The sequence below is a fragment of the Anolis sagrei genome, chromosome Y (genome assembly GCF_037176765.1).
Source record: "Anolis sagrei isolate rAnoSag1 chromosome Y, rAnoSag1.mat, whole genome shotgun sequence".
NCBI lineage: Eukaryota > Metazoa > Chordata > Lepidosauria > Squamata > Dactyloidae > Anolis > Anolis sagrei.
Genome location: NC_090035.1, coordinates 50,425,237 through 50,450,905, shown reverse-complemented (window position 1 = coordinate 50,450,905; position 25,669 = coordinate 50,425,237). Strand labels below are relative to the sequence as shown.

Genomic DNA, 25,669 nt, shown 5'->3' with positions numbered 1-25,669 from the left:
TGCAGCAATGTCGAGAGCTCTTTGGTATACAATTGAGCATACATTTGCCCCAAAATTTGTTAACTCGTGGGGGGCAAAACCTAACCTACTAACTGTGTGGCCAAATCTGCTAAGCCAGGATGACCACTCTTTGTGGTTTTCTTGTTCTAGAAGGCATAGGGCCGGGAGTCTGTGTGGTTGCATTTGTCTTATTTTGTACCACCAATTGATCTGCCTCTTCAGAATTGTGGTGGAGATTGGAGTACTCCCGTCTCTGTTCTCACTGCAGCTGACAGGGATGATCTCTCCACACCTAAGCCAATTTTCAGGTGGCGCAGTTGGAATCTCTCTACCAGTAAAGGGTCTTGCTCACCCCATATTTCAGCTCTATACAAAGCGATGGGGAACACCTTTGCCTTAAGAACCTTCAGAAAGGGGCGCAGAGAGCCCGGGTAATTGTGGTTGCATAATTTATGAATTGCCTGTGCAGCATTATCAGCTTTTGTAATACTTAATTTTAGATGTTGGGACCATGCCGCAAAATGAAGACCTAAGTATTTAAATGTCCTCACTTGCTCCACTTTGTGCCAGTCAAGGTGCCAGTTGGAAGCCTTAGCTTTCTTACCAAAAACCAAAAAAAATGTGAGGGCGATCTGGCTGCGACATCTGTCACCCCATTGATCGCCAGGGTTGATTCGTCTGATCTGGCTGGCTAGGCGGGTGTCCCCTTCCTCCCTCACCGCTCCATGTGCGTCCCTCCCGAAGCTGCGCGCTCGGTGGAAGAGGACGACGTCCCAGGTATAGAAGGAGTGTACCGAGGTCTCCAGTCTTCGGTCCCGGGTTTACGTTAGCTGCGCTTCCCTGCTAGAACCTCCAAACAAGCTTATTTATAAAATCAAAGCTTTGCTAAATCTGTATGAAAAGAGATTTATATATCTGTGAGAAAGCCAACATATGACCATCTGGAGTTATAAAAATTCTTGGCACCATGCACTAAAAGGTGCATAATACAGAAAGAGCTACTTCCCAGAATGTTCCATAACTACATGTCTGAAAAAGCTTTCAGGTTATAAAAGGATGAAGAAACGCACCCAAATTCACAAGGAAACTGAACTATTTGTCTCCATATAATTATTTAAAAAAATGGTGAAAAACTGGATGTAAACTAAGAAAATCATATTTTAAATTGGTGGAAAAAATATCTTCTGACCTGGATCGTGATCTGTGACGCCTTCTTGGTCTTGAATGAGATGGAGAGCGAGAGTGAGACTTTGACCTCGACTTGGATCGGGATGGAGATCTTGGACGATTCTTCCCTTTTTCTTTCTCTCTTTCTTTCTTTGAAATTCTTTCTGGTGATACTTCCTTGGTGTCTGGCATGGGCTCAATTTTTGGGACTTTCAAAATATCACTATTTAAATAAATATTTGGAATTCAACCATGGCCCGTTACTGAAGATGATTTACAGGCTGCAGTATGCAAAGATTTACCAAATCACTATTATAATTACATCTAGGATAGACTATTACAACACGCTCCACATGCAGTTGCCTTTGAATATTGTTCGGATGCTTCAAATAGTCCAACGAGAAACAGCCAGATTAATAACTGGAATGGCATAAACTGCCAACCAGTAGAGATGATGTGTTGCGTCAGCTCTACTGGTTGGTAGTTTGCTACCCAGTACAATTCAAAGTGCTGGATTTGGCCTATAAAGCCCTAAATGGCCCGGGCCCAATCTACCTGTCCAAATGCATCTCCCTCTAGGAACCACCGTGGAGATTAAGATCTTCCGGGTATGCCCTGCTCTCAGTACCGCCACCGTTACAGGTGCTATTGGCAGGGACGAGAGAGAGGTCCTTTTCAGTGATTGCCCCTCAACTATGGAACTCCCTCCCCGGTGAGATTAGATCAGCCCCCTCCCTCCTGTCCTTTAGAAAGATAGTAAAAACGTGGCTGTGGGACCAAGCCTTAGGGACAGTGCAATAAGGCAGCAATAGGAAAGTTTACCCTGCCAAATAGATTTGATATGGATGATTTGGGACAGCTTTAAACAGTTGGTTTTGACGTGAAGATACTGATTTTAGTATTTATGCATGTTTATAGTTTGTTTTTGCATTGGCATTGAATGTTTCTGTATATATGTTGTGCTCTGCCCTTTGGGGTGAGAAGTGCAGAATGTAATTGTTTTAAATAAATACTAAATCTGTTTCTAGATCACAGTTCATGCCCAAACACTATCAACTGCTATAACTGAGCACCATTTTCATTTTCCAGTTTCATCTAGCTGTTTTAAATATATACTGACATAATGTGAATAAGCCATAATATTATTTCAATTTGATTTTTTTGGCATAACAGTAAATATTTCTGAATCAAACTCTAAAGTTTCCAACAGTCTTCCCATAGCATTTATGATGCTCCAAGAATAAAATAGCAAGCAACCATGCAAATTACCTAGTAGATGTGGCCTCTTGGATCAATGTTTCTTTTACTTTAATTGAACGTTCTGGCTCAGGAGTCTCTTCTTTCTTTTCCGGTGGAGGGGTGACACTATGGCTTTTAGCTGTGTGATGTGGGGATCGTGAATGGCTGTGTTTTCTTTCCTTCCTGACAGGGGATGTCCATCTTCTAGGGGATGGAGTCCTGGATTTGCGTCTAGAATAACATTAACCTATGTTAAGCTGATTACTACATTTGAATAAGGCTTTATGACCAATCAAAAGACATTTTACTTTAAGAGTATTCACCAAATGGTTCCTCACCACTTCTAAATGTGAAAGATACCATGGTATTCAACACTGAACATAGTGAAACTAAACATTTAGGGGGTAAGTCGTAAAGCATTACTGTCTCAAAGAAAAGTTTGATTATACAGTTCTTTCAGAACAGAATTCAATAACTTCAGAAAATGTTCTGTTCATACCTCAGAATACAATACTAATTAGCACAGAAATACTTAATACCTTCTAGGACTTCGAGATCGATCCCTCTTTTCCCTATTCTCTTTATCTTCCTTGTCTCTCTTATCCTTGTCTTCATCTTGTTTCTTCATCGAAGCCAATTTTTCCTGTTCAATCTGAAACAAATATTAACATGCCCTTTATTCAGAAATATAGGTTAAAAATGCCTTATAATTTTGCTGTTACACTAACTAGAACTTCACTTTCAACAGCATCATGCAACAGTGGTAAGGGAAGCCAGGCAAAATCTGCTGCTTCAATAACAATAACAACAACAACAACAAAAACAACAATTTATTTATAGACCACCCTATCTCCCCAAGGGAACTCAGGGCTGCTTCGAAATCGGGATCCTCAACCTTTCAATTCCTGTAGCCACAGTTTGCACCGGTATTATTACATTAGCACAGTGTCCCAACAGGATTCTGCTAATGCATTCTTAGCTAGTGGCTACTGTCAAGAAGGCAGTAAAATGCATTCCAGGTTTTGGAAAAATTTTAAGATCATCTTCAAAATGTTGACCATATTTCTAGGAAAATTAGCAACACAATGGAAATCTTAACTGATGTGTTGATTAAAATCTGGAGTAGAGCAACTGTCCCACTGACATGTCACCCAACACCTACCATTGCCGCAAACATAAACCAACACCAAATGCTTTTATCATAGAGTAAATGAATATAAGATGCAGTGAGCTGCATTCCAGAAAAACTGACAAAACCATTTCTGAGTATTTCTTCCCTAAAGAAACCTGAAATTCATGGTGATCCTGTTCTAAGGGTTTCTTAGTATGATTTACTCAGGAGCTGGTCATTGCCTCCCTCTAAGGGTGAAAGAATACAAACTATGATTTAGTTGGCTTCCAGTTTCCAGGATCTTAGGGCGGATTTATTATTTACTAGCTTGGGGACATGGCGCTGCTTGGGTTATTAGAGAAAGTGGGTAATGGTGGTTCTGTATGCCAAGTTTCGTCTTGATTGGTCATTGGATGACGGTTGCATCGTTCCCAGGAAGTGACTGAAGGTACTTGAAGTCCCAAACTGCAGCAGGATGTAGAGTGCATCATGGAGAATCAGTGTTCCAAGTTTGGTCTTTATTGGTAATTGGATGAGGGTTGCAGTGGCCTCAGGAATTGAGCAAAGCTACTGCAAGTCCCATAATCCATGGTCCATCCCCAGCCAAACCACACCAGGATGTAAATTGGGTCATGGGAGCTCTGTGTGTCAAGTTTGGTCCTGATCAGTCATTAGATGAGGTTCACAGAGATCTCAGAAAGTGAGTGATGGCACTGCTAGTCCAATCATCCAGGATCCATCCTCCTCCAAACTACAGTAGGATGTAGAGTGGGTCTTGCAGGCTCTGTGTGCCAAATTTGGCCTGTATTGGTAATTTTCTGACACAGCATCTGGTGTTTTCCTTTCCTCTCTGTGTCATCTCGGATTCTTGGAATTGAGGCTTGCCAATCAGAGACCATATGCAAATTTCCTTCTCTCATGTCCCAGTTTCTGTCATGAACCCTTTTCTCCACCAGGGGCTCCAGTTGAAGTTGGCCAATCAGAGACCATATGCAAATAGCACCACAGTGGCAGCCAATCAGAAAGCTGGCACATACACTTCCGCAACATACAAATATTGACTTTTATTATATACCAGCTTGGGGACCCAGTGCTGCCTGGGTTATTTGAGAAAAGAATAGTGTATCAAGGTTGGTATTTATCAGTTAGTTATATGGCTCAAAGTAATTTCAGGAAGTTAGTGAAGGAACTGCGAATCCCATCATCAGTGGTCCATCCTCCTCCAAACTACACCAGGATGGAGAGTGGGTCATGGGGGCTCTGTGTGCCAAGTTTGGTCTTGATCGGACATTAGTTGAGAGTTGCAGCCATCTTGGGAAGTGAGTGGAGGTACTTTAAGTCCCATCATCCATAGTCTGTACTCCCCAAACCTCACCGGAATTTTGAGTTGGCCATGGGGGCTCTCTGTGCCAAGTTTGGTCTTGATCAGTCATTGGCGAAGGTCTCAGAAGTGAATGAGGTTACTGCAAGTCCCATCATCCATCTCCAATTTTTTCCAAACGACACCAGGACGTAAAGTGGGTCATGAGAGGTCTATGTGCTGTTTGGTCTTCATCAGTCAATGGATGAGGTTCGCAGAGGTCTCAGAATGTGAGTGAAGGTACTGGAAGTCCCATCCTCCATGTTCTATCCTCCTCAAAGCAGCACCAGGATGTATTTATTTATTACTAGCTTGGGGACCCGGCACTGCCCGGGTTATTAGAGAAAGGAATTGTATATCAAGGTTCGTGTTTATCAGTTATTTATATGGCTCGCAGTGGTCTCAGGAAGTTAGTGAAGGTACTGTGAGTCCCATCATCTGTGGTCCATCGTCTTCCAAACTGCACCAGGATGGAGAGAGGGTCATGGAGGCTCTGTGTGCTAAGTTTGGTCTTGATCAGTCATTGGATGAGAGTCACAGCAATCTCAGAAAGTGAGTTAAGGTACTGCAAGTCCCATCATCCACAGTCTCCCTCAAACACCACCAGAATGTTGAGTTGGCCATGGGGGCTCTCTGTGCCAAGTTTGGTCTTTATTGGTATTTGGATGAATGTCACTGTGGTTTCAGGAAGTGAGTGAAGGTACTGCAAGTCCCATCATCCATTGTCCGTCCTCCTCCAAACAGCACCAGGATGTAGAGTCTCTCATGGGGGCTCTGTGTGCCAAGTTTGGTCTTGATTGGTCATTAGATGAGGGTTCCAGCAGTCTTGGGAAGTGTGTGGAGGTACTTGAAATCCCATCATCCATAGTCTGTTCTCCCCCAAACCTCACCAGAATGTTGAGTTGGCCATGGGGGTTCTGTGTGCCAAGTTTGGTCTTCATCAGTCATTGGATGAGGGTCTCAGTAGTTTCACTAAGTGAGTGAAGGAACTGCAAGTCCCATCGTCCATGGTGCATCATCCTCCAAACCGCAAGAGGATGTAGAGTGCATCATGGAGACCCGGTGTGCCAAGTTTGGTCCTTACCGGAAATTGGATGATGGTTGCAGTGGTCTCGGGAATTGAGCGAAGATACTGCAAGTCCCATAATCCATGCTCGATCCACAGTCAAACCAGACCATGGTGTAAAGTCGGTCATGAGAGGTCTATGTGCCAAGTTTGTTCTTGATCAGTCATTGGATGAGGTTAACAGCGGTCTCAGAATGTGAATGATGGTACTGCAAGTCCCATCATCCATGGTTCTTCCTCCTCCAAACTGCAGTAGGATGTCGAGTGAATCTTGCAGGCTCTGTGTGCCAAGTTCGGTCTGTATTGGTAATTTTCTGATGCAGCCCCTGGCCTTTTCCTTTCCTCTCTTTGTCATCTCGGAATCTTGGAATTGAGGCTGGCCAATCAGAGATCATATGCAAATTTCCTTCTCTCATGTCTCAGTTTATGTCATGAACTCTTTTCTCCACAAGGGGCTCCTGTTGAAGCTGGCCGATCTGACACCAAATGCAAATAGCACCACAGTGGCAGCCAATCAGAAAGCTGGCACATACTCCTCCGCTCGCACCGCCACACTTTTGTCCGCCGCATACAAACTTTGACTTTTATTATATTACAAGCTTGGGTACCTACCGCTGCCCGGGTTATTAGAGAAAGTGGGTAATGGCTGACCTGTATGCCAAGTTTGGTCTTTATTGGTCATTGGATAACAGCTGCATTGTTTTCAGTAAGTGAGTGAAGGTACTTGAAGTCCCATCATCCATGGTCCAGCCTCCTCCAAACAGCAGCAGGGTATAGAGTGGGTCATGGGGGCTCTGTGTGCCAAGTTTGGTCTTTATCAGTCATTAGATGAGGGTGGCCGTGGTTTCAGCAAGTGAGTGAAGCTACTGAAAGTCCCATCATCAATGGTCAACCCTCCTCCAAAGATGCAGCAGGATGTAGAGTGTGACATGGAGGCTTGTGTTCCAAGTTTGCTCTTGATTGGTCGTCACATGAGTATTGCAGCAACCTTGGGAAGGGAGTGGAGGTACTTGAAGTCCCATCATCCATGGTCTGTCCTCCAAACTGGACCAGGATGTAGAGTGGGTCATGGGGCTCTGTGTGTGCCAAGTTTGATCTTTATTGTTTATTGTATTAAAGTTGCTGTGGTCTCAGGAAGGCAGTGAAAGTACTTGAAGTCCCATCATTCATGGTCTGTCCTCCTCCAAACTGCACCAGGATGTAAAGTGGATCATGAGAGGTCTATGTGTCAAATTTGGTCTTCATCGGTCATTGGATGAGGTTCGCAGAGGTCTCAGAATGTGAGTGAAGGTACTGGAAGTCCCATCATCTGCAGCAGGGTGTAGAGTGGGTCATAGGGGCTCTGTGTGCCAAGTTTGGTCTTCATCAGTCATTGGATGAGGTCCGCAGAGGTCTCAGAATGTGAGTGAAGGTACTGGAAGTCCCATCATCGATGGTCAACCCTCCTCCAAAACTGCAGCAGGATGTAGAGTGGGTCATGGGGGCTCTGTGTGCCAAGTTTGGTCTTGATACGCCATTAGATGAATTTTGCATCAATCTTGGTGAGTGGAGGTACTTGAAGTCCCATCATCCATGGTCTATCCTCCTCGAAAGTGCACCAGTATGTAGAGTGAGTCATGGGGACTCTGTGTGCCAAGTTTGGTCTTGATCAGTCATTGGCGAAAGTCTCAGTGGTCTCAGGAAGTGAATGAAGTGACTGCAAGAGCCATCATCCATTGCCAAATTCCTCCAAACCGCCCCAGAATGTGGAGTGGGTCAGACAGACTCTCTGTGTGAATTGTGATCCATCTTTGTTGGCAGTTGTAATGGTCTTAGGAAGGGAGTGCAAATCCCATCGTCCATGTTGCATCTCCTCCAAACTCTACTAGGATGTAGAGTGCGTCATGGAGACTCAGTGTGCCAAGTTTAGTCTTTATCGGTACTTGGATGAGGGTTGCAGTGGTCTCAAGAATTGAGCAAAGGTACTGCAATTCCCATAATCCATGGTCCTTCCCTGGCCAAACCTCACCAGGATGTAAAGTGGGTCATGAGAGATTTACGTGCCAAGTTTGGTCTTGATCTGTCATTTGATGAGGTTAACAGCAGTCTCCAAATATGAGTGATGGTACTGCAAGTCCTATCATCCATGGTCCATCCTCCTCCAAACTACAATAGGATGTAGAGTGGGTCATGTGGGCTGTGTGTGCCAAGTTCTGGTATGGCGGACAGCAGACTTCCGGTTCCAGTATGGTGGACAGCAGCAAGACCCTGAGCTGCGCCTGCTGAGACTTTAATCCAAGGGAATCTAAGGTGATCCTTCCCCCTCCCAAATCCCCCAACTCAAGCAGGGGGATTCGGAACAACCAGGGGTCTCGAAAGAAGCCCTGGCAGTCCGGAGGAACTCAGGAGTAAGGGAGCAAGGGAAAGTGAAGGGGAAGGCGAGATAGAGTGCCGCCATAACATCGCGGCCGGCTCCCTCAACCTTAAGATCTCACCTGTTTTCTGGAGCTCCTGGGGCTGAACTTTAAGATTTCGCTTGATTGTTGGAGCTCCTGGGCTCTCCGTTGGCGCCTTAAGCCCCCGCTGCTGCATGCCTCCCTCCCGCTACACCGAGGAAGGAGAGAGAAGGCTCTGCCTCCTGCTCGCTGGCACTTTAAGATCTCGCTTGATTGTTGGAGCTCCTGGGCTCTCCATTGGCGCCTTAAGCCCCCGCCGCTGCATGCCCCCCTCCCACTACACAGAGGGAGGAGAAGGCTCTGCCTGCCCTTTCGCCGGCGCTTTAAGATCTCGCTTGATTGTTGGAGCTCCTGGGCTTTCCGTTGGCGCCTTAAGCCCCCGCCGCTGCATGCCCCCCTCCCACTACACCAAGGGAGGAGAGAGAAGGCTCTGCCAGCCTGCCTGCCGGCACTGACTCCACCGGGCTTTGGGGCCCCCGCCGCTGCGAACCCCCTCCTGCCACACCGAGGGTGTGGGAGAGAAGGGGAGAAAAGGCCGCCTGCCTGCCGAAGATGACTCCATCAGGACTGTTAGGCCCCGTCGCTGCACGCCCCCTCCCGCTGCACAGGGGGAGGGGGAGAGAAGACCTGCCTGCCAGCAGCCCTCGAACTGGCGTCATTTCCAGCACCCCTTGCAACGTGCGATGGTGCTTATTCCTCGCTTTGTGGCTGTAACATCTTTACAATTTAACACCCGTCTGACTGCCTGCGTGGGACACTTTTCATCTCGCCCACTATTTTCCGGAACAAACATTGCCAACCATCTGACAGTGTGGGCCTAAGTAACAACAGAAAGGCCTATCCGACATAGGATCAGCGTTCTGCTGCTTTCTATCAAAACTCATAGCTATGTAAGATCTGTCATCTTTTCCAACACTGCCCTCTCTGGCTGGAGGGGCAAATAACACCATCCCACACTGCTGCTGGAAACTGTCTCTAACTCAGTCACTGTCCCCTTTATACAAAGACCAACTCCCTACGAGCAGCACCATCATCCTCCTGGACGGTCAAGAAGAACTAAGGACCGGGCCAAGGGGTGCCGGCTTATTTTCCACGGACCCTAGAAGCTGGGTCCTGTGTTTTGAATTGTCCGTCCTAGTTTGAGGGACACCGAGAATCTTTTTTGAGGGCACTGACTTGAATCATAGAACTATCATAGAACTATCAAGCACTTTAGTCCAGCACTTTGGATCGCCTGGTCCTGTCAGAAATTGTTAACTGGTCCCAAACCACCAAGACTGCTGCTAAGTTGTTAGCACTATAGCACTTTAGACAAATACTGAGACACTATTCTACCCTAGGTTTTCATTGTGAACTCCCAGCAATTTATTTATGTCACCATTTATGTCACCGTTGTTACTGCTAATACTTCTTCAAGTATCCTTCTTCTCCAGTAATGCACAAGTGCACTTTGTGATCTTCAGCACACTGGAAGGATCAGGAAGTATCAAAGGGGGGGGGGGTCCTCAGGGTCCAGATATTTACAATTACAACAATGTCTGCTATTACACCCCAACAACTGGTACTGTAACGGAAGAATATGGAGGGAATTCCCCCGGGGCAGGTGGTTCTGCGGGTGTGGGGGGGGGGGCTGCTATAGAGGTGGTGACAGGTAGAGGGAGATATTGGAAAGGGAGAACAAACCACTCAATTCGGCCCCAAATTTATAACAATAATTTGGAAAACTTAAAACATACTAAGGATTTAAGACAAAAGCAAATCCGACCCAAAATTTACAATAGAACATTGGCAATTCCAAAGATTACTCATACCAAACCCCAACAAACGATTCAGCCTGAAATTAACAAGAATGTATTGGCAACTTCAAAAAACTCTCCCGATCAGGTACAACTGAGATGCCAGGAGGTGGCCCCTCTGGGTTAAGGGTGGTGCTGTTCAATGCCAGGTCGGTAAATGGAAAGAATTGAGCAAAGGTACTGCAAGTCCCATAATCCATGGTTCTACCCTGGCCAAACCTCACCAGGATGTAAAGTGGGTCATGAGAGATTTACGTGCCAAGTTTGGTCTTGATCTGTCATTTGATGAAGTTAACAGCAGTCTCCGAATGTGAGTGATGGTACTGCAAGTCCCATCATTCATGGTCCATCCTCCTCCAAACTGCAATAGAATGTAGAGTGGGTCATGTGGGCTGTGTGTGCCAAGTTCTGGTATGGTGGACAGCAGACTTCTGGTTCCGGTATGGCGGACAGCAGCAAGACCCTGAGCTGCGCCTGCCCTCTCGCAGGCGCTTTAAGATCTCGCTTGATTGTTGGAGCTCCTGGGCTCTCTGTTGGCGCCTTAAGCCCCCGCCGCTGCATGCCTCCCTCCCACTACACCGAGGGAGGAGAGAGAAGGCTCTGCCTCCCTGCTCGCTGGCGCTTTAAGATCTCGCTTGATTGTTGGAACTCCTGGGCTCTCCGTTGGCACCTTAAGCCCCCGCTGCTGCATGCCCCCCTCCCGCTACACCGAGGGAGAAGGCTCTGCCTGCCCGCTCGCCGGCGCTTTAAGACCTCGCTTGATTGTTGGAGCTCCTGGGCTCTCCGTTGGCGCCTTAAGCCCCCGCCGCTGCATGCCCCCCTCCCACTACACCGAGGGAGGAGAGAGAAGGCTCTGCCTGCCTGCCTGCCGGCACCGGGCTTTGGGGCCCCCGCCACTGCACACCCCCTCCTGCCACACCCTTCGGCCCCAAATTTATAACAATAATTTGTAAAACTTAAAGCATACTAAGGATTTAAGACAAAAACAAATCCGACCCAAAATTTACAATAGAACATTGGCAATTCCAAAGATTACTCATACCAAACCCCAACAAACGATTCAGCCTGAAATTAACAAGAATGTATTGGCAACTTCAAAAAAACTCTCCCGATCAGGTACAACTGAGATGCCAGGATGGTGGCCCCTCTGGGTTAAGGGTGGTGCTGTTCAATGCCAGGTTGGTAAATGGAAAGACTTCCATCATTCGAGATCTAATCCAGGAAGAACAAGCTGACCTGGCATGTATAACGGAGACCTGGTTGGATGAGGGGGGAGGGGTGAATCTCTCCCAACTGTGTCCACCGGGCTACTCTGTGCAGCACCAGCCAAGACCCGGAGGGCGGGGAGGAGGAGTTGCTGTGGTCTATAAGGATTTTATTGCCCTGATCAGGTGCCCCATCCCACAATCACCTTCATTTGAGTGTGCCGGCTTCAGGTTAGGTGACCAGGACAGGATAGGGGTTCTGTTGGTGTACCGACCACCCCACTGCACGACAGTCTCCCTACCTGAGCTAGCAGGAGTGGTCTCGGATATGGCGTTGAGCTCCCAGCGGCTTTTAGTCATGGGGGATTTCAATGTCCATGCCGAGACCTCTCTTTCAGGAGCAGCTCAGGACTTTATGGCCGCCATGGCAACTATTGGCCTGTCTCAATTCGTATCTGGTCCCACCCATACTGCTGGACACACACTGGATTTGGTCTTCTCTCAGGGATAGGATGACAGTGTCGGGGCAGAGGAGCTGACAATCGCTCAATTGCCATGGACCGACCACTACCTGATCAGGTTTAGACTTACTGTACCTCCTAACCTCTGCAGGGGTGGTGGACCCATTAGAATGGTCTGCCCCAAGAGACTTATGGATCCAAATGGTTTCCTGACTGCTCTTGGGGATCTTCCTACCTCCCTGGCTGGTGCTTCTGCCGATGCCTTGGTCTCTCGCTGGAACTCTGAAATGACTAGGGCAATCGATACAATTGCTCCGGAACGCCCCCTCCCAAGTAACCGAGCTAGTCATGCCCCTTGGTTCACTGAGGAGCTGATAGCAATGAAGCAAAAAAAGAGGTGGCTAGAGCGCGTGTGGCGACGGAATCCGACTAAATCGGCCCAAACACATCTGAATGCCTTTTAAAGGTCCCACGATGTGGCAATAGCGGCAGCACAAAAAACATCCTTTGCGGGCAATATTGCATCTGCGAAGAACCGTCCAGCTGAGCTCTTTCGAGTTGTCAGGAGTCTGTTCAATCCGCCGAAAAGCGAGATCCCTGACAGCTTGGGAGCTCGCTGTGAAGCACTTGCTCAATTCTTCGCTGATAAAATTGCACTGATTCAGTCTGGTTTCAACGACGCTTTAACTGCAGTCTCTGAGGATGTAATGAGAGCATCTGCTTGTCCAGTTTTATTGGATTCATTTCAATTGGTTCAGCTTGAGGATGTGGACAGGATCCTTGGAGAGGTGCAACCTACCACATGCATCCTAGATCCCTGACCATCCTGGCTAAAAAACGAAGCCAGAGGGGGTTTGGCAGAGTGGGTGGTGGTGGTTAATGCCTCCTTGCAGGAGGGCAAGATTCCAGCGAGCTTAAAACAAGCTATTATAAAACTGCTGTTGAAAAAACCATCACTGGACCCCATTCAATTCGACAACTATCAGCCAGTTTCCAATCTCCCCTACTTGGGCAAAGTCATGGAACGTGTGGTGGCAACACAACTCTGGGGATTTCTGGTAGACACTGATTATCTGGATCCGGCACAGTCTGGCTTTAGGCCGCAACATGGAACGGAAACAGCCTCGGTCGCCTTGGTAGATGATCTTCGCCGGGAGCTGGACAGGGGGAGTGTGTTGATCACGGTATCCTTCTGGGATGCCTCATAGATATGGGACTTGGGGGTATTGCCTTGCAGTGGCTCCAGTGCTTTCCTGAGGGATGGTCCCAGAAGGTGTTACTAGGTGACACCTGTTCGGCCCCACAGCCGTTGTTGTCAGGAGTCCCACAGGGTTCAATTCTGTCCCCAATGTTGTTTAACATCTACATGAAGCCGCTGGGGGAGATCATTCGGAGTTTCGGACTGAGGTGTTATCTCTATGCAGATGATGCCCAGATCTGTCACTCCTTCTCACCTGTCACCAAGGAGGCTGTCCAGACCTTAAATCGGTGTCTAGCTGCTGTGTCGGACTGCATGAAAGCTAACAAATTGAAATTGAATCCAGACAAGACAGAGGTTCTACTGGTCAATCGCAAGGCCGAACAGGGCATAGGGTTACAGCCTGTGCTGGACGGGGTTACACTCCCCCTGAAGACTCAGGTTCACAGCTTGGGAGTGATCCTGGACTCTTCGCTGAGCCTGGAATCTCAGGTTTCAGCGGTGGCCAGGAGAGCTTTTGCACAACTAAAACTTGTGCACCAGTTGCGCCCGTACCTTGGGAAGTCCGATCTGGCCACAGTGGTCCAAGCTCTTGTTACATCCCGAATAGACTACTGCAACGCACTCTACGTGGGCTTGCCCATGAATACTGTTTGGAAACTTCAACTGGTCCAGCAAGCGGCAGCCAGATTGCTCACCGGAGCGACATACATGGAGCACACCACCCCCCTGCTGCGTCAGCTCCACTGGCTGCCGGTTCAGTTCCGAGCACAATTCAAGGTGCTGGTTTTGACCTACAAAACCCTTTATGGTTCCGGTCCAGTGTATCTGTCCGAACGTATCTCCCTCTACGTCCCACCCCGGAATTTGAGATCATCTGGGGAGCCCCTGCTCTCGACCCCACCGCTATCATAAGTGAGGTTAGTGGGGATGAGGAGCAGGGCCTTCTCACTCCCGGGGGAAATTAGGGCATCTGCCTTCCTCCTGAAGGAGAGGAGGGATGTGGTTGTGCGACCAGGCCTTCGGGCAATCTGACAACTAGATATGGACAACCAGATGGATAAGACTGACAGGACTGACAATTGTGGAATTGGAATTTGAACTATGAGATTGTGAAACGCTGACCGTCAATGAGGAGAAATGGTTTGTATTGGTTTTATTGCTTTTACTGGTTTTATGGTTGTTTTCACCTTGCAAGAATTATTGTTTCTGTTAAGTGATGTTACTGCTAGAATTGCTGTTATTTTGTCTTATTGTTGTTATGTGATCCGGGTATCAAATTGCGCCTTGCTTTTGTAAGCCGCCCTGAGTCCCCTTCAGGGTAGGGCGGGGTAGAAGCAACCGAAATAAATAAATAAATAATAAGTTTGGTCTTTATTGTTAATTGTATTAAAGTTGCTGTGGTCTCAGGAAGTGAGAGAGGTACTGCAAATCCCATCATCTATTGTGTATCCACCTCAAAACAGCACCAGGATGTAGAGTGGGTCTTACGGGCTCTGTGTGCCAAGTTTGGTCTTGATCAGTCATTCGATGAGGTTCACAGAGGTCTCAGAATGTGTGTGATGGTACTGCTAGCCCTATCATCCATGGTCCATCCTCCCCAAACTGCAGTAGCATGAAGAGTGGGTCATGGGGGCTCTGTGTGCCAAGTTTGGTCTGTATTGGTAATTTTCAGATACAGCCGAAAGGCCTTTTTCTTTCCTCTCTTGTCACCACATAATCTTGGAACTTTCAGGTTGGCCAATCAGAGACCATATGCAAATAGTACCACAGTGGCAGCCAATCAGAAAGCTGACACATACATGTCCCTGTTTCTCTCATTAACCCTTTTCACCACCAGGGAGTCCTATTGTGGCTGGACAATCAGAGACCATATTCAAATAGCACCACAGTGGCAGCCAATCAGAAAGCTGCCAGAAACTCCTACCTACGTCGGCCTTCCTCTCTCACACACAAACTTTAACTTTTATTATATACTAGCTTGTGGACCCAGAGCTGCCCGGGTTATTGGAGAATGTGGGTAATGGTGGTTCTGTATGCCAAGTTTGGTCTTTATTGGTCATTGGATAATGGCTGCATTGTTTTCAGGAAATGAGTGAAGGTACTTGAAGTCCCATCCATGGTCCACCCACCTCCAAACAGCAGCAGGATATAGAATGGGTCATGGGGGCTCTGCGTGCCAAGCTTGGTCTTTATCAGCCATTGGATGAGGGTGGTAGTGGTTTCAGTGAGTGAGTGAAAGTAATGCAAGTCCCATCATCCAAAGTCCATCCTCCTTCAAACTGCAGCAGGATGTAGAGTGGGTCATGGGAGTTCTGTGTGCCAAGTTTGGTCTTGATCCGTCATTGGATTAGGGTCGCAGTGGTTTTAGTAAGTGAGTAAACGTACTGCAAGTCCCATCATCCATAGTCAACCCTCCTCCAAAACTACAGCAGGATGTAGAGTGAGTCATGGGGGCTCTGTGTGCCAAGTTTGGTCTAGATTGGTCATTAGATGAGGGTTGCAGCAATCTTGGGAAGGGAGTGGAGGAACTTGAAGTCCCATCATCCATAGTCTGTCCTCCTCCAAACTGCACCAAGATGTAGAGTGGGTCATGGGGGCTCTGTATGCGAAGTTTGGTTTTGATCAGTCATTGGCGAGGGTCTCAGTGGTCTCAGAAAGTGAGTGAAGTTACTGCAAGTCCCATCATCCATCTCCAAATTTTTCCAAATGACACCAGAATGTAAAGTGGGTCATGAAAGGTCCATGTGGCAAGTTTGGTCTTGCTCAGTCATTGGATGAGGTTCGCAGAGGTCTCAGAATGTGAGTGAAGGTACTGGAAGTCCCATCATCTATGGTCAACCCTCCTCCAACTGCAGCAGGATGTAAAGTGGGTCATGGGTGCTCTATGTGCCAAGTTTGGTTTTGAACGAACATTAGATGAGGGTTGCAGCAATCTTGGGAAGGGAGTGGAGGTACTTGAAGTCCCATCATCCATGGGCTGTCCTCCTCGAAAGTGCACCAGGATGTAGAAAGGGTCATGGGGACTCTGAGTGCCAAGTTTGGTCTTGATCAGTCATTGGCGAGGGTCTCAGTGGTCTCAGGGAGTGAGTGAAGTGACTGCAAGTCCGATCATCCATTGCCAAATTCTTCCAAACCGCACCAGGATATAGAATCGGTCATGCAGGCTCTCTGTGTACATTGTAGTCCTGACCCATCATTGTTGGCAGTTCTAGTGGTCTTAGGAAGGGAGTGCAGGTATTGCAAGTCCCATCGTCCATGGTGCATCCTCCTCCAAGCCGCACCAGGATGTAGAGTGCGTCATGGAGACTCAGTGTGCCAAGTTTGGTCTTTATCGTAAATTGGATGAGGGTTGCAGTGGTCTCAAGAATTGAGCAACGGTACTGCAAGTCCCATAATCCATGGTCCATCCCCAGCCAAACCACACCAGGACGTAAAGTGGGTCATGAGAGGTCTATGTGCCAAGTTTGGTCCTGATCAGTCATTGGATGAGGTTAACAGCGCTTTCAGAATGTGAGTGATGGTACTTCAAGTCCCATAATCCATGGTTCATTCTCCTCCAAACTACAGTAGGATGTAGAGTGGGTCTTGTGTGCTCTGTGTGCCAGATTTGGTCTGTATTGATAATTTTCTGACAGAGCCCCTGGCCTTTTCCTTTCCTCTCTTTGTCATCTCAGAATCTTGGAATTGAGGTTGGCCAATCAGAGACCATATGCAAATTTCCTTCTCTCATCTCTCCTTTCTGTCATGAACCCTTTTCTCGACCAGGGGCTTCTATTGAAGCTGGCCAATCAGTGACCATATGCAAATAGAACCACAGTGGCAGCCAATCAGAAAACTGGCATATACCCGGGCACACCGCCACACTTCTGTTTGCTGCATACAAACTTTGACTTTTATTATATACTAGCTTCGGGACCCGGCGCTGCCCGGGTTATTTGAAAAAGGAATTGTGTATCAAGGTTGGTCTTTATCAGTTATTTATATGGCTCACAGTGGTCTCAGGAAGTTAGTGAAGGTACTGTAAATCCCATCATTTGTGGTCCATCCTTATTCAAATTGCACCAGAATGAAGAGTGCGTCGTGGGGGCTCTGTGTGCCAAGTTTTGTTCTTGATCAAATATTGTATGAGGGTCACAGTGGTCTCAGAAGTGAGTTTAGGTACTGCAAGTCCCATAATCCATTGTCTATTCTCCTCCAAACTTCACCAGAATGTTGAGTTGGCCAAGGGGACTCTCTGTCCCAAGTTTGGACTTTCTTGGTATTTGGATAAGTGTCGCTGTGGTTTCAGGAAGTGAGTGAAGGTACCGGAAGTCCCATCACCCATCGTCCATCCTCCTCCAAACAGCATCGGGATGTAGAGTGAATCATGAGGGCTCTGTGTGCCAAGTTTGGTCTAGATCAGACATTAGATGAAGGTTGCAGTCATCTTGGGAAGGGAGTGGAGGTACTTGAAGTCCCATCATCCATGATCTGTCCTCAAAAGTGCACTAGGATGTAGAGTGGGTCATGGGGACCCTTGTTGCCAAGTTTGGACTTGATCAGTCATTGGCGAGGGTCTCAGTGGTCTCAGGAAGTGAGTGAAGTGACTACAAGTCCCATCATCCATTGTCAAATTCTTCCAAACAGCACCAGGATGCAGAGTGGGTGATGCTGGGTCTCTGTGTGCATGGTGGTCCTGATCCATCATTGTTGGCAGTTGTAATGGTCTTAGGAAGGGAGTGCAGGTATTGCAAGTCCCATCGTCCATGGTGCATCCTCTTCCAAACAGCACCAGGATGTAGAATGCGTCATGGAGACTCAGTGTGCCAAGTTTGGTCTTTATCGCTAATTGGATGAGGGTTGCAGTGGTCTCAAGAATTCAACAAAGGTACTGCAAGTCCCTTAATCCATGGTCCATCCCCGGCCAAACCACACCAGGACGTAAAGTGGGTCATGAGAGGTCTATGTGCCAAGTTCAGTCCTGATCAGTCATTGGATGAGGTTAACAGCGGTCTCAGAATGTGAGTGATGGTACTGCAACTCCCATCATCCATGGTTCATCCTCCTCCAAACTGCAGTAGGATGACGAGTGGGTCATGGGGGCTTTGTGTGCCAAATTTGGTCTGTATTGGTAATTTTCTGACTCAGCCCCTAGCCTTTTCATTTCCTCTTGGAATTGGGGCAAATTTCGTTCTCATGTCCCCGTTTCTGTCATGAACTCTTTTCTCCACCAGGGGCTCCCATTGAAGCTGGCCAATCAGAGACCATATGCAAATAGCACCACAGCGGCAGCCAATCAGAAGGCTGGCACATACTCCTACCACCACACTTTTGTCCTCCGCATACAAACTTTGACTTTTATTATATACATAGATAGACTAGCTTGGGGAATTTTGCATCAAGGTTGGTCTTTATAAGTTATTTATATGGCTCGCAGTGATCTCAGGAAGTTAGTGAAGGTACTGCAAGTCCCATAATCTGTGGTCCATCCTCCTCCAAATTGCACCAGAATGGAGAGTGGGTCGTGGGGGCTCTGTGTGCCAAGTTTTGTTCTTGAACAATCGTTGGATGAGGGTTACAGTGATCTCAGAAAGTGAGTTTAGATACTGCAAGTCCCATCATCCATAGTCTGTTCTTCCCAAACCTCACCAGAATGTTGAGTTGGCCAAGGGGGCTCTGTGTGCCAAGTTTGGTCTTTCTTGGTGTTTTGATAAGTGTTGCTGTGGTTTCAGGAAGTGAGTGAAGGTACTGGAAGTCCCATCATCCATCGTCCGTCCTCTTCCAAACAGCATTGGGATGTGGAGTGGGTCATGGGGGCTCTGTGCGCCAAGTTTGGTCTTGATCGGACATTAGATGAGGGTTCCAGCCGTCTTGTGCAGGGAGTGGAGGTACTTGAAGTCCCATCATCCATGGTCTGTCCTCCTCGAAAGTGCACCAGCATGTAGAGTGGGTCATGGGGACTCTGTGTGCCAAGTTGGTCTTGATCAGCCATTGGAGAGGGTCTCAGTGGTCTCAGGAAGTGAGTGAAGTGACTGCAAGTCTCATCATCCATTGTCAAATTCTTCCAAACAGCACCAGGATGTAGAGTGGGTCATGCCGACTCTCTGTGTAAAATTGTGGTCCTGATCCATCATTGTTGGCAGTTGTAATGATCTTAGGAAGGAAGTGCAGGTATTGCAAGTCCCATCGTCCATGGTGCATTCTACTCCAAACTGCACCAGGATGTAGAGTGCATCATGGAGACTCAGTGTGTCAAGTTTGGTCTTTATCGGTAATTGGATGAGGGTTGCAGTGGTTTGAAGAATTGAGCAAAGGTACTGCAAGTCCCATAATCCATGGTCCATTCCCCGGCCAAACCACACCAGGACGTAAAGTGGATTATGAGAGGCCTATGTGCCAAGTTTGGTCCTGATCAGTCATTGGATGCAGTTAACAACGGTCTCAGAATGTGAGTGATGGTACTGCAAGTCCCATCATCCATGGTTCATCCTCCTCCAAACTGAAGTAGGATGTCGAGTGGGTTTTACAGGCTCTGTGTACCAAGTCTGGAATATATTGGTTATTTTCTGACTCAGCCCCTGGCCTTTTCCTTTCCTCTCTTTGTCATCTCGGAATCTTGGAATTGAGGCTGGCCAATCAAGAGAACATATGCAAATTTCCTTCTCTCATGTCTCTGTTTCTGTCATGAACCCTTTTCTCCACCAGGGGCTCCTGTAAAGCTGGCCAATCAGAGACCATATGCAAATAGCACCACAGCAGCAGCCAATCAGAATCTTGGAACTTTCAGCCTGGCCAATCAGAATGCTGGCACATACAACGCCACACCGCCACACTGTTGTCCTCCGCATACAAACTTTGACTTTTATTATAGACTAGCTTGGGGACCCGGCGCTGCCCGGGTTATTAGAGAAAGTGGGTAATGGCGGTTCTATATGCCAAATTTGATCTTTATTGGTCATTGGATAACGGCTGTATTGTTTTCAGGGAGTGAAGGAATTTGAAGTCCCATCATCCATGGTCCACCCTCCTCCAAACAGCAGCAGGATATAGAGTGGGTCATGGGGGCTCTGGGTGCCAAATTTGGTCTTTATCAGTCATTGGATGAGGGTCGCAGTGGTTTCAGTAAGTGAGTGAAGCTACTGCAAGTCCCATCATCCATCTCCAAATTTTTCCAAACGACACCAGGACATAAAGTGGGTCATGAGAGGTCTGTGCCAAGTTTGGTCTTGATCAGTCATTGATTGAGGTTCGCAGAGGTCTCAGAATGTGAGGGAAGGTACTGAACGTCCCATCATCCATGGTCAATCCTCCTCCAAAACTGCAGCAATATGTAGAGTAGGTCATGGGGGCTCTGTGTGCCAAGTTTGGTATTGATGTCACTTAACAGGTCATTAGATGAGGGTTGCAGCAGTTTTGGGGAGTGGAGGTACTTGAAGTCCCATCATCCATGGTCCGTCCTCCTCGAAAGTGCACCAGGATGTAGAGTGGGTTATGGGGGATTTGTGTGCCAATTTGGCCTTGATTGGTCATTGGATGAGGGTCGCAGTGGTTTCAGTAAGTGAGTAAAGATACTGCAAATTCCATCATCCATGGTCCATCCCCCTTAGAACTGCATCAGGATGTAGAGTGGGCAATGAGTACTCTATGTGCCAAGTTTGGGCCTGGTCTGTGATTTGTAGGGGCTACAATGTTCTGTGGGAAGTGAATCGGGTGAAATACTGCAAATCCCATCATTGGTGGCCCATCCTGTCCTGAACTGCACTGGAAGTCCCATCATCCATCGTCCGTCCTTCTCCAAACAGCATCGGGATATAGAGTGGGTCATGGGAGCTCTGTGTGCCAAGTTTGGTCTTGATCGGACATTAGATGAGGGTTGCAGCAGTCTTGGGAAGAGAGTGGAGGTACTTGAAGTCCTATCATCCATGGTCTGTCCTCCTCAAAAGTACACCAGGTTGTAGAGTGGGTCATGGGGACTCTCTGTGCCAAGTTTGGTCTTGATCCATCATTGGCAAGGGTCTCAGTGGTCTCAGGAAGTGAGTGAAGTGACTGCAAGTCCCATCATCCATGGTCAAATTCTTCCAAACCGCACCAGGATGTAGGGTGGGTTATGTGGGCTCTCTGTGTAAATTGTGGTCCTGATCCATCATTGTTGGCAGTTACAATGGTTTTAGGAAGGGAGTGCTGGTATTGCAAGTCCCATCGTCCATGGTGCATCCTCCTCCAAGCCGCACCAGGATGTAGAGTGCGTCATGGAGACTCAGTGTGCCAAGTTTGGTCTTTATCGTAAATTGGATGAGGGTTGCAGTGGTCTCAAGAATTGAGCAAAGGTACTGCAAGTCCCATAATCCATGGTCCATCCCCAGCCAAACCACACCAGGACGTAAAGTGGGTCATGAGAGGTCTATGTGCCAAGTTTGGTACTGATCAGTCATTGGATGAGGTTAACAGCGGTCTCAGAATGTGAGTGATGGTACTGCAAGTCCCATCATCCATGGTTCATCCTCCTCCAAACTGCAGTAGGATGTCGAGTGGGTCATGGGGGCTTTGTGTGCCAAGTCTGGTCTGTATTGGTAATGTTCTGACTCCGCCCCCTCTGGCCTTTTCCTTTCCTCTCTTTGTCATCTCGGAATCTTGGAATTGAGGCTGGCCAATCAAAGACCATATGCAAATTTCCTTCTCATGTCCCCATTTCTATCATGATCTCTTTTCTCCACCAGGGGCTCCTATTGAAGCTGGCCAATCAGGGACCATATGCAAATAGCACCACAGCAGCAGCCAATCAGAACGCTGGCACATACTCCTCCCGCCACACTTTTGGCCTCCGCATACAAGTTTTGACTTTTATTATATACTAGCTTGGGGACCCGGCGTTGCCCGGTTTATTAGAGAAAGTGGGTATTGGTGGTTCTGTATGCCAAGTTTGGTCTTTATTGGTCATTGGATGATGGTTGCATTGTTTTCAGGAAGTGAGTCAAGGTACTTGAAGTCCCATCATCCATGGTCAACCCTCCTCCAAACAGCAGCAGTATATAGAGTGGGTCATGTGGGTTCTGTGTGCCAAGTTTGGTCTTTATCAGTCATTGGATGAGGGTGGCAGTGGTTTCAGTAAGTGAGTGAACGTACTGCAAGTCCCATCATCCAAAGTCCATCCTCCTTCAAACTGCAGCAGGATGCAGAGTGGGTCATGGGGGCTCTGTGTGCTAGGTTTGGTCTTGATTGGTCATTAGATGACTGTTGCAGAAGTCTTGGGATGTGAGTGGAGGTACTTGAAGTCTGTTCTCCCCCAAACCTCACCAGAGAACATCCACAGTCTGTTCTCCCCCAAACCTCACCAGAATGTTGAGTTGGCCAAGGGGGCTCTCTGTGCCAAGTTTGGTCTTTCTTGGTATTTGGATAAGTGTCACTGTGGTTTCAGGAAGTGAGTGAAGTCCCATCATCCATCGTCCGTCCTCCTCCAAACAGCATCGGGATGTAGAGTTGTTCATGGGGGCTCTGTGTGCCAAGTTTGGTCTTGATCGGACATTAGATGAGGGTTGCAGCAGTCTTTGGAAGGGAGTGGAGGTACTTGAAGTCCCATCATCCATGGTCTGTTCTCCTAGAAAGTGCACCAGGATGTAGAAAGGGTCATGGGGACTCTGTCTGCCAAGTTTGGCCTTGATCTCTCATTGGCGATGGTTTCAGTGGTCTTAGGAAGTGAGTAAAGTGACTGCAAGTCCCATCATCCATTTCCAAATTTTTCCAAACTGCACCTGGATGTAGAGTGGATCATGCGAGCTATCTGTGCGAATTGTGATCCTGACCCATCACTGTTGGCAGTTGTAATGGTCTCAGCAAGGGAGTGCAGGTATTGCAAGTCCCATCGTCCATGGTGCATCCTCCCCCAAACCGCACCAGGATGTAGAGTGCATCATAGAGACTCAAGTGTGTCAAATTTGGTCTTTATCGATGACTGGATGAGGGTTGCAGTGGCCTCAGGAACTGAGCAAAGATACTGCAAGTCCCATAATCCATGGTCCATCTCCTGCCAAAACACACCAGGACATAAAGTGGGTCATGTGAGGTCTATGTGCCAAGTTTGGTCCCGATCAGTCATTGGATGAGGTTAACTGTGGTCTCAGAATGTGACTGATGGCACTGCAAGTCCCATCATCCATGGTTGCAGTAGGATGTCGAGTGGGTCATGGGGGCTCTGTGTGCCAAGTGTGGTCTCTATTGGTAATTGTCTGACTCAGCCCCCTCTGGTCTTATCTTTTCCTCTCTTTGCCATCTCGGAATCTTGGAATTGAGGCTGGCCATCAGAGACCATATGCAAATCTCCTTCTGTCATGTCCCCGTTTCTGTCATGAACTCTTTTCTCCACCAGGGGCTCATGTTGAAGCAGGCCAATCAGGGACCATATGCAAATAGCACCACAGCGGCAGCCAATCAGAATCTTGGAACTTTCAGGCTGGCCAATCAGAAAGCCGGCACATACACCGCCACACATCTGCCGCATACAAGTTTAGACTTTTATTATATACTATCTTGGGGACCCGGCGCTACTCGGGTTATTAGAGAAAGTGGGTAATGGTGGTTCTCTATGCCAAGTTTGGTCTTTATTGGTCATTGGATGATGGTTGCATTGTTTTCAGGAAGTGAGTGAAGGTACTTGAAGTGCCATCACCCATGGTCCACCCTTCTCCAAACAGCAGCAGGATACAGAGTGGGTCATGGGGGCTCTGTGTGCCAAGTTTGGTCTTTATCAGCCATTGGATGAGGGTGGTAGTGGTTTCAGTAAGTGAGTGAAGGTAATGCAAGTCCCATCATCCAAAGTCCATCCTCCTTCAAGCTGCAGCAGGATGTAGAGTGGGTCATGGGGGCTCTGCGTGCTAAGTTTGGTCTAGATTGGTCTATGGATGAGGGTTGCAGCGATCTTGGGAAGGAAGTGGAGGTACTTGAAGTCCCATCATCCATGATCTGTCCTCCTCCAAACTGCACCAAGATGTAGAGTGGGTCATGGAGACTCTGTGTGCCAAGTTTGGTCTTGATCAGTGATTGGCGAGGGTCTCAGTGGTCCCAGGAAGTGAGTGCAGTGACTGCAAGTCCCATCATGCATTGACAAATTATTCCAAACTGCACCAGGATGTAGAATGGGTCATGCAGGCTCTCTGTGTAAATTGTGGTCCTGACCCATCATTGTTGGCAGTTGTAATGGTCGTAGGAAGGGAGTGCAGGTATTGCAAGCCCCATCGTCCATGGTGCCTCCTCCTCCAAACTGCACCAGGATGTAGAGTGCGTCATGGAGACTCAGTGTGCCAAGTTTGGTCTTTATCGCTAATTGGATGAGGGTTGCAGTGGTCTCAAGAATTGAGCAAAGGTACTGCAAGTCCCATAATCCATGGTCCATCCCCAGCCAAACCACACCAGGACGTAAAGTGGGTCATGAGAGGTCTATGTGCCAAGTTTGGTCCTGATCAGTCATTGGATGAGGTTAATAGCGGTCTCAGAATGTGAGTGATGGTACTGCAAGTCCCATCATCCATGGTTCATCCTCCTCCAAACTGCAGTAGGATGTAGAGTGGGTCTTGTGTGCTCTGTTTGCAAAGTGTGGTCTGTATTGGTAATTTTCTGACAGAGCCCCTGGCCTTTCCTTTCCTCTCTTTGTCATCTCGGAATCTTGGAATTGAGGCTGGCCAATCAGAGACCACATGCAAATTTCCTTCTGTCATGTCCCTGTTTCTGTCATGAACCCTTTTCTCCACCAGGGGCTCCTGTTGAAGCAGGCCAATCAGGGATCTTATGCAAATAGCACCACAGCAGCAGCCAGTCAGAATCTTGGAACTTTCAGGCTGGCCAATCAGAAAACCGGCACATACACCGCCACACATCCGCCGCATACAAGTTTTGACTTTTATTATATACTAGCTTGGGGACCCGGCGCTGCCCGGGTTATTAGAGAAAGTGCGTAACGGCGGTTCTGTATGCCAAGTTTGGTCTTTATTGGTCATTGGCGAGGGTCTCAGTGGTCTCAGGAAGTTAGTGAAGTGACTGCAAGTCCCATCATCCATTGTCAAATTCTTCCAAACCGCACCAGGATGTAGAGTGGGTCATGCTGGGTCTCTGTGTAAATTGTGGTCCTGATCCATCATTGTTGGCAGTTGTAATGGTCTTAGGAAGGGAGTGCAGGTATTGCAAGTCCCATCGTCCATGGTGCATCCTCCTTCAAACTGCACCAGGATGTAGAGTGTGTCATGGAGACTCAGTGTGCCAAGTTTGGTCTATCGGTAATTGGATGAGGGTTGCAGTGGTCTCAAGAATTGAGCAAAGGTACTGCAAGTCCCATAATCCATGGTCCATCCCCGGCCAAACCGCACCAGGACATAAGATGGGTCATGAGAGGTCTATGTGCCAAGTTTGGTCCTGGTCAGTCATTAGATGAGGTTAACAGTGGTCTCAGAATGTGAGTGATGGTACTGCAAGTCCCAACATCCATGACTCATGCTCCTCCAAACTGCAGTAGGATGTTGAGTGGGTCATGGGGGCTCTGTGTGCCTAGTCTGGTCTGTATTGGTAATTGTCTGACTCCACCCCTGGCCTTTTCTTTTCCTCTCTTTGTCATCTCGGAATCTTGGAATTGAGGCTGGCCAATCAGAGACCATATGCAAATTTC

General features: G+C 47.8%; 1 protein-coding gene across 7 annotated transcripts in view; it reads right to left on the bottom strand.

Moving 5' to 3' along the window:
• The window catches only part of LOC137095337 (serine/arginine repetitive matrix protein 1-like), a 107,223-nt gene that overhangs the window by 29,044 nt on the left and 52,510 nt on the right, over positions 1 to 25,669 (bottom strand). For all 7 annotated transcript variants that reach the window (XM_067461862.1, XM_067461864.1, XM_067461863.1 and 4 more), the window contains 3 exons: positions 2,946 to 3,058; positions 2,437 to 2,637; positions 1,190 to 1,390 (listed from right to left, as the gene is read on the bottom strand). In XM_067461862.1, the coding sequence (XP_067317963.1) occupies positions 1,190 to 1,390; positions 2,437 to 2,637; positions 2,946 to 3,058 (515 nt within the window). The remainder of the gene's footprint in view (positions 1 to 1,189; positions 1,391 to 2,436; positions 2,638 to 2,945; positions 3,059 to 25,669) is intronic.